The sequence below is a fragment of the Apostichopus japonicus genome, chromosome 6 (genome assembly GCF_037975245.1).
Source record: "Apostichopus japonicus isolate 1M-3 chromosome 6, ASM3797524v1, whole genome shotgun sequence".
Lineage (NCBI taxonomy): Eukaryota > Metazoa > Echinodermata > Holothuroidea > Aspidochirotida > Stichopodidae > Apostichopus > Apostichopus japonicus.
In genome coordinates, this window is record NC_092566.1 from 18,289,307 (window position 1) to 18,298,037 (window position 8,731).

General features: G+C 34.2%; 1 protein-coding gene across 3 annotated transcripts in view; it reads left to right on the forward strand.

Annotated features, from left to right (window-relative positions):
- The window catches only part of LOC139969200 (protein FAM149B1-like), a 68,732-nt gene extending 63,399 nt beyond the window's left edge, over positions 1-5,333 (forward strand). For all 3 annotated transcript variants that reach the window (XM_071974083.1, XM_071974084.1, XM_071974085.1), the window contains 2 exons: positions 801-894; positions 1,703-5,333. In XM_071974083.1, the coding sequence (XP_071830184.1) occupies positions 801-894; positions 1,703-1,827 (219 nt within the window). In that variant the 3' untranslated portion in view covers positions 1,828-5,333. The remainder of the gene's footprint in view (positions 1-800; positions 895-1,702) is intronic.
- The last annotated feature ends 3,398 nt before the right edge of the window (positions 5,334-8,731 follow it).

Here is an 8,731-nt window from a genome sequence, read left to right on the forward strand (position 1 = left end):
TATTATTATTCACATCACACCAAAACGGGAAAGTTATGAACAAATAGTTATCAAATAGATGATCTTTGGCAATGAAATGCTGGAGACTTAAAAGTATTTTCTCTAGAAAACACGTCTCAAACTGCCTCTGGGATGAAGACCTACTAGGATATGCACAGGTTCTGCCACACAACAGCATTATCATACTCTGAAACACCTTCTTCGTCTTTATTATTAAATTTAAACAACATAGCTGAAATAGACACACTCGTTGACTAACAGTACTTGAAGTATTGTGTGTTGGTATAACATTCGAGTGACAGGTCACCTATAAACCTGAACAGAAAGGTTACAGACAGGAACCACCTCATGCCTAGATGCTATCTATGAACTATCTTATTATATGTTTCTCTTTCATCTTTCAAAAAGAATTATAAGAAATAGCAATTAATTTGAAAATTTGATCTGTGGTCCAATAAAGTAAAGAAAATTTTAAAATACAATAAATCCATAAATATATAATCAGTTAGTCAATAAATACTAAAGAGAAACATGTTTGCTGGGTGTTTGTCTGCCAAGAACAGACAGACAAAATGAAACAAACGCTTCAGAACAGAAAAGAGGAAGCATACTAATGCTTCCCTGTCAATTGTACATAGCAACGTGACAGGAAGCATTGGGGTATGTTCACTAATAGTGATTAGTATGTGTATGTTCACAAAAGTATCCATTTTTGTACCTTTGAACGGTATTCTGTATGGATAACAGTACACCAAACTTAAAAGATTTAAAGTATCTTAATTTTCTGGTTTTGTTTTCAGACGGACATGCCAATGGGAGGTATCACTCGACGTTGTTCAACTCCACACTTTCAAGGTGTCCAAACATCAAAGCCTGGAACTCCATCAGCACAAGGTTAGACTATCTGCATGACATACTTCATGCCTATCCACTTTCCCTCTTTACCCCACCTGCCCCCTTCCCCCTCCAGGTTTTCCCCCACCTGCCCCCTTCCCCCTCCAGGTTTTTAAAACCTCTTGACCTATCACAGATATTTTAAAAGAACTTACCTTTGTATCAACTTCGTTCCAAAATATTGAATTCACTGGGGGCATCTCTTTTAGTCTGTGAAATTGTTTCATCTTAATGGCTGTGTTGTTGTCTTTATATAAAGTATGCTATTTAGCAGTATATTATTGCAACAGATGTATATCCTAGCCTGTTTTAATCCACAGACCACAAGGGCCAGTAAAGAAGTGTTACAAATGCCTGGATATATTAAGCATCACCATTGAACTCTGCCCTACCAAGGTTGGGGGTGGGGGGGGGAGGTGGTTTCAGGAATATGTTGGTTTACTCTGAGATGAAACTTTCAGCATTGTTGTTACTGTCTTGACAGTAGCTATAAATTAGTAAGATGTTTATGGGAACCTTCTACTTTTAACCCTGTTTATGGATTATTAATATGTTAATGGAAGCTTCTGCTTTTAACCAAGGTTGAGGAAGATGGATGCATAACATGGTGCAGATGAAACACTACAAACTTTAGTCTTCATTTTCTTCATTTAAGATTAATTCACTTTTGTTTTTATAGTTTTTTTAGTTTTATAGTGGTAGTTGTTACATCATCTGACCCTTTATTACCTTCCTTGTCTCATTATGTATTTATTATATGATATTTTATATATTTACTTATATGTATTCTATTTTGGATTTATTTCAGGTGCCCCTCATTTTATGTCAGGTATAACTGGAGTTAGTTTAGGTATACCAGGAACCACGTCACAGATGGAAACGCAGCATTATGAAACAGCGCCACCACTAAGCAGTTATTTACGTCTGTTATGATGGAACCATTGAGGACCTCGGTATTAGACTGGGCTGGGATGCAATGTATCTGGAAGACATGAATATTCATAAAGGAAGTGACAGCTTCAACTTTAATCACAGAATCAAAAGCCACCACCTCGTGGTAACTTACGTCTGTTATACTGGATCCAACGAGAACATCAAAGCGTGAATATTCATGTAGGGAATGAGAGCTACAACGTACCTGTACGTCTGTTATACTGGATCCAACGAGAACATCAAATCGTGAATATTCATGAAGGGAATGAGAGCTACAACCTACCTGTACGCCTGTTATACTGGCTCCAACGAGAACATCAAAGCGTGAATATTCATGTAGGGAATGAGAGCTACAACCTTCCTGTACATCTGTTATACTGGATCCAACGAAAAACATCAAAGCGTGAATATTCATGTAGGGAATGAGAGCTACAACTTACTCAAGTCTAACCTGACCTTAACTTTAGACGGGTTAAAATGCGTCTTAGGGCAAACGCCTTGTGAGATGTATAATGATGGTGACACACTAACCAACATTTCAGGAGTAGGAATCAATATTAATGTTATACCAGGCTGGAGGTACAGAGCCATATATGAATCATGCAAGGTTGCACATGAGAGGAATTAAATTTGCCATGTGGTTATAATTATTACTTCACAGTGCTATTTAATTTGCAACCATTGGTAATATTTACTTGGATAACTTTATGATTGTCAAATGTACTGCCTATCACACAAACTTTCCTAGCCAGTTTGGAAGTTCAAGTTACATAAATAAAACTGGGTTTCACCCTATTATCATAGGTAACCAATGGGTTTTGAAATTGGATGCTGGCAATAAAAGTACCATTGTGACCAAGTAAGACAAAAGTTGAGCTACAGTATGTTTGGTATCAGGGTGATATGAAATTATGTAAATATAAATATTTTGTTAATAATGAGTGACTTTGAATACATGAATATTCATTAGGATGGACATTTTCCTTTATGTGGTCATTTTGCAGGTGTGCACAGAGGCTGGACACAATAATTAGATGAAATATTTGTGACGTGCTATGCACTTTCAAAATAGTAAGTACACACAGCTATGGATCACAGTATTCACTAAAGTGTATGTAATGATTTTGTGATCCTTTGCAATATTGGAATAATACAATACACAAAGCTATGGACCATACACAAGGAATGTCCAACTACATTGAAAATTATCTTGAAAGGTGAACAGAAATACCAAGGGAAAAGTAATTATTCTGTTTCTTTGTATGTTTCATTAAATTATGACGAAACAATTTTCTGTTAATCAATTACATAAAGCATGGCTGTTTTGAAATGCTTAACTTGAATTCAGGCTCTCTCTGTTATATATATATATATCCATGAATAATTATATATAATGAATGATATATAGTTGTGAAGATGAATGACTTAATCCAGCTGTCTGCAAACTTTTAGGCTCACAACTCTAGGTCTTCCATGAGGACTGAGCCAGACCCATCCACCACATCCCCACCCCCACCCTCAGAATCATGTCAGAATGCATGAAAAAAACTTTGGAAACTTTTCTCCAAACTTTGGAAAATCCTGTGACCTGCCCAAAAAACTTTGCGACCCACTTTTGGGCCTTGCCCCATAGCTTGTGGACAGTTGACTTCTTCAATTTTGGGTAAGATATATAAATATATATGTTCAGATATCTGTAAATTTATCAACAAATGAATTCTCGAAGGAAAGGAATTTGGGTTAAGTGAAGGCTGGATAGCCTTAGTTTGTAACTCACAGGAATTTTATGCCTGATTTTAATCTTGTTAGGTCTTCACTTTTCAATTTCCTCATGTGTGATGTTTTCTACAATAAGAGGGATGGCTGAATAAGAATGCTGGTATTTTCTACATCTTCAGGACAAACCCACATCGTAGCATTTTTTATGGCAAAGATATTAATTTTTTCGAATTTTTGTGAATGCATCTGGCAAACAGCAAAGTGAATAATGACATCATCACAGCAATTCAGCTGAACATATCTTTTGTTTTTGTTCAGCGTATTAAACTCACTTATTCACAAAATAAAATAATATTTGTACAAACATGATTGATGAAATTCTAAATTTGACGAACTTTGATAGCCAGCAAATATGTCAAATGTATTAAGTTTGAAGGATGAATCAACAAGAAGATTGTAATAGGACCGATTAAGCATGTGAAGGACATTAGCCAGCGTGACTCACAGACTACCCACTGTGATCCATTACAGGGAAGAATCGAAGAATCAGCCATATCTTGAGTTAGGATTACGATATCAGATTGACTCTTCAGCTAACAGTGAACAATACGTTGTCTTTTCCATACGAGTAACCCATTGCTTGCCCCTGTAATACCTCTTTATACTATAGTGTTACATGTAACTTAATCTTATCCAATTCTCCTTAATGACAATATCATCTGTACTTACAGCTAGTTACCAACAAGCGACCACTTTCATAATTTCCCTAATGAAAAGTTGGACAGTTGCTTTTCTAACTTTGTTGGACTGTTGCTGTTCTACCTGTATTGGACAGTTGCTGTTCTAATTTGTTGGATAGTTTATTCTTACTTTATTGGACAGTAATTGTTGTAAATTTGTTGGACATTAATTGTTGTAACTTTGTTGGACAGTTGCTGTTTTAACATTGATGGACAGTAATTGTTCTTACTTTGTTGGACAGTAATTGTTGTAACTTTGTTGGACAGTTATTGTTCTTACTTTGTTGGACAGTAATTGTTGTAACTTTGTTGGACAGTAATTGTTCTTACTTTGTTGGACAGTTGCTGTTTTAACATTGATGGACAGTAATTGTTCTTACTTTGTTGGACAGTAATTGTTTTTACTTTGTTGGACAGTAATTGTTCTTACTTTGTTGGACAGTAATTGTTCTTACTTTGTTGGACAGTAATTGTTCTAACAGTTATATTATCCTACCGTTTTCATCATTTGTAGATATTGTCAAACAGATGGGTTAATAAATGTAGGAAAAGCTGCTCATTGGCAAATGGAGAGGCTAGTATAGAGTCATTTTTAATAAGGAGTCATTTTCACATACTTGTGTTTACTTTTCTGTCAGGAGAGGGAGGTTTTCTTTAACGAGAGTGGGTTTTTTTAATGATAGGTGCTTCCTTTAATGAGGGAGTTTCTTTCATGAGGGGTTTCTTTAATGAGTAGAGAAGGGGGTTTCTTTAATGAGGGGCTAGAGGTATTTGGCTGATCTTTTCATACATCTGTTGTTTTTGTGAGCCTTTTTGTTACTCAGGGAATTTGTATTTTTAATGTTGTTGTGTTGTCCCTTTCAGTTTACACACCTTTTTAAACGTCCTCGACTCTCTTGTAGTTCCTGTTGTTAAGCATTTACATATTCCTCTAAGTCACCTTGTAAGCTAAATGATGACGTGTGTATAGCAAAGACTTTTATGTATATTTCATGTACAGAAGATGGTATTTTGATACCGATCAATAAAATCATAAGTATCATAAAACCTTGATCCTATTTGATTTTCTCTAACACCCCCCCCCCCCACGCCTTCAGGACTCCCCTTACCCCTATTCGAAAGAGTTCTATATCAAACTTTTATCAGCAGTGAAGCATCCGATGACTACTGTAGTGGTAGGCACGTAATACAACTTATATTTAACAGCTTGTTAGTCTTGTCTTGTTAGTTTGTAATCTCCACCAACTGATTTTCTTAAATTTCGACCAAAATCGCGACTATTTCAAGTCTCCTCAAACTGATTCGGAAAAGGAATGGCGCCCTTTCGAGTCGATATCAGACTATATTCGTGTAAAAATAGGTCTCTATGTTCGCTAAAGTGACACTTTATTTTCTATATGGAATATTACTTCATAATTTAATATATATTGGATTTCGAGGCGATAATGGAGCAGAATTTCACTTTTAACCAGACGGGAATGTGTTTCTGGAACCAATAATGCCATTAGAAACATCGAAACTGAATTATGAGAAAGTTTTTTCGGCGTAAAAAGGAGAAATATTCAATTTTGGATAAACAGTATCAAATTTGATATTTTTTTAATTTTGATCTTGATAAGGGTATAGCCTTATGATTTTATCAATTTTTGGCCGAAATCCTGATTTTTTTAATTGTTCCCAAAACAGGTCCATGTGATAGAGCGGTCCATTCTGTTACCAACCATGCAATAAAACTGCCATAATAGATCCATATCTGATAGAAAATGACATAATATTGATATGAATATTCAAATGTCATTTTTATGAAAATGATAGCTCAGTCAACCGATTTTTATGGATTAAACAACAGATATGAGTTACGGGAATGGATAAAATCCATCCTGATCGAAATCCGAAAGATTCGATTTTTGGTCGAAATTTGACATTTTGGTAAGGGTATAGCCTTATGATTTTTTCAATTTTTGGCCGAAATCCTGATTTTTTTAATTGTTCCCAAAACAGGTCCATGTGATAGAGCGGTCCATTCTGTTACCAACCAGGCAATAAAACTGCCATAATAGGTCCATATCTGATAGAAAATGACATAATATTGATATGAATGTTCAAATGTCATTTTTATGAAAATGATAGCTCAGTCAACGGATTTTTATGGATTAAGCAACAGATATGAGTTACGGGAATCGATGTAATCCATCCTGATCGAAATCCGAAAGATTCGATTTTTGGTCGAAATTTGACATTTTGGTAAGGGTATAGCCTTATGATTTTTTCAATTTTTGGCCGAAATCCTGATTTTTTTAATTGTTCCCAAAACAGGTCCATGTGATAGAGCGGTCCATTCTGTTACCAACCAGGCAATAAAACTGCCATAATAGGTCCATATCTGATAGAAAATGACATAATATTGATATGAATGTTCAAATGTCATTTTTATGAAAATGATAGCTCAGTCAACGGATTTTTATGGATTAAGCAACAGATATGAGTTACGGGAATCGATGTAATCCATCCTGATCGAAATCCGAAAGATTCGATTTTTGGTCGAAATTTGACATTTTGGTAAGGGTATAGCCTTATGATTTTTTCAATTTTTGGCCGAAATCCTGATTTTTTAATTGTTCCCAAAACAGGTCCATGTGATAGAGCGGTCCATTCTGTTACCAACCATGCAATAAAACTGCCATAATAGGTCCATATCTGATAGAAAATGACATAATATTGATATGAATATTCAAATGTCATTTTTATGAAAATGATAGCTCAGTCAACCGATTTTTATGGATTAAACAACAGATATGAGTTACGGGAATCGATATAATCCATCCTGATCGAAATCCGAAAGATTCGATTTTTGGTCGAAATTTGACATTTTGGTAAGGGTGATTTTTTCTTTGATTTTTTTAATTTTTATGATTTTTTCTTATTTTTTTTCAATTTTTGATTTATGATTTTTTCAATTTGATTTTTTCAATCATGATTTTTTCAATTTTTGGCCGAAATCCTGATTTTTTTAATTGTTCCCAAAACAGGTCCATGTGATAGAGCGGTCCATTCTGTTACCAACCATGCAATAAAACTGCCATAATAGGTCCATATCTGATAGAAAATGACATAATATTGATATGAATGTTCAAATGTCATTTTTATGAAAATGATAGCTCAGTCAACCGATTTTTATGGATTAAACAACAGATATGAGTTACGGGAATCGATATAATCCATCCTGATCGAAATCCGAAAGATTCGATTTTTGGTCGAAATTTGACATTTTGGTAAGGGTGATTTTTTCTTTGATTTTTTTAATTTTTATGATTTTTTCTTATTTTTTTTCAATTTTTGATTTATGATTTTTTCAATTTGATTTTTTCAATCATGATTTTTTCAATTTTTGGCCGAAATCCTGATTTTTTTAATTGTTCCCAAAACAGGTCCATGTGATAGAGCGGTCCATTCTGTTACCAACCATGCAATAAAACTGCCATAATAGGTCCATATCTGATAGAAAATGACATAATATTGATATGAATGTTCAAATGTCATTTTTATGAAAATGATAGCTCAGTCAACCGATTTTTATGGATTAAACAACAGATATGAGTTACGGGAATCGATATAATCCATCCTGATCGAAATCCGAAAGATTCGATTTTTGGTCGAAATTTGACATTTTGGTAAGCGTATAGCCTTATGATTTTTTCAATTTTTGGCCGAAATCCTGATTTTTTTAATTGTTCCCAAAACAGGTCCATGTGATAGAGCGGTCCATTCTGTTACCAACCAGGCAATAAAACTGCCATAATAGGTCCATATCTGATAGAAAATGACATAATATTGATATGAATGTTCAAATGTCATTTTTATGAAAATGATAGCTCAGTCAACCGATTTTTATGGATTAAACAACAGATATGAGTTACGGGAATCGATATAATCCATCCTGATCGAAATCCGAAAGATTCGATTTTTGGTCGAAATTTGACATTTTGGTAAGGGTATAGCCTTATGATTTTTTCAATTTTTGGCCGAAATCCTGATTTTTTAATTGTTCCCAAAACAGGTCCATGTGATAGAGCGGTCCATTCTGTTACCAACCATGCAATAAAACTGCCATAATAGGTCCATATCTGATAGAAAATGACATAATATTGATATGAATATTCAAATGTCATTTTTATGAAAATGATAGCTCGGTCAACCGATTTTTATGGATTAAACAACAGATATGAGTTACGGGAATCGATATAATCCATCCTGATCGAAATCCGAAAGATTCGATTTTTGGTCGAAATTTGACATTTTGGTAAGGGTGATTTTTTCTTTGATTTTTTTAATTTTTATGATTTTTTCTTATTTTTTTTCAATTTTTGATTTATGATTTTTTCAATTTGATTTTTTCAATCATGATTTTTTCAATTTTTGGCCGAAATCCTGATTTTTTTAATTGT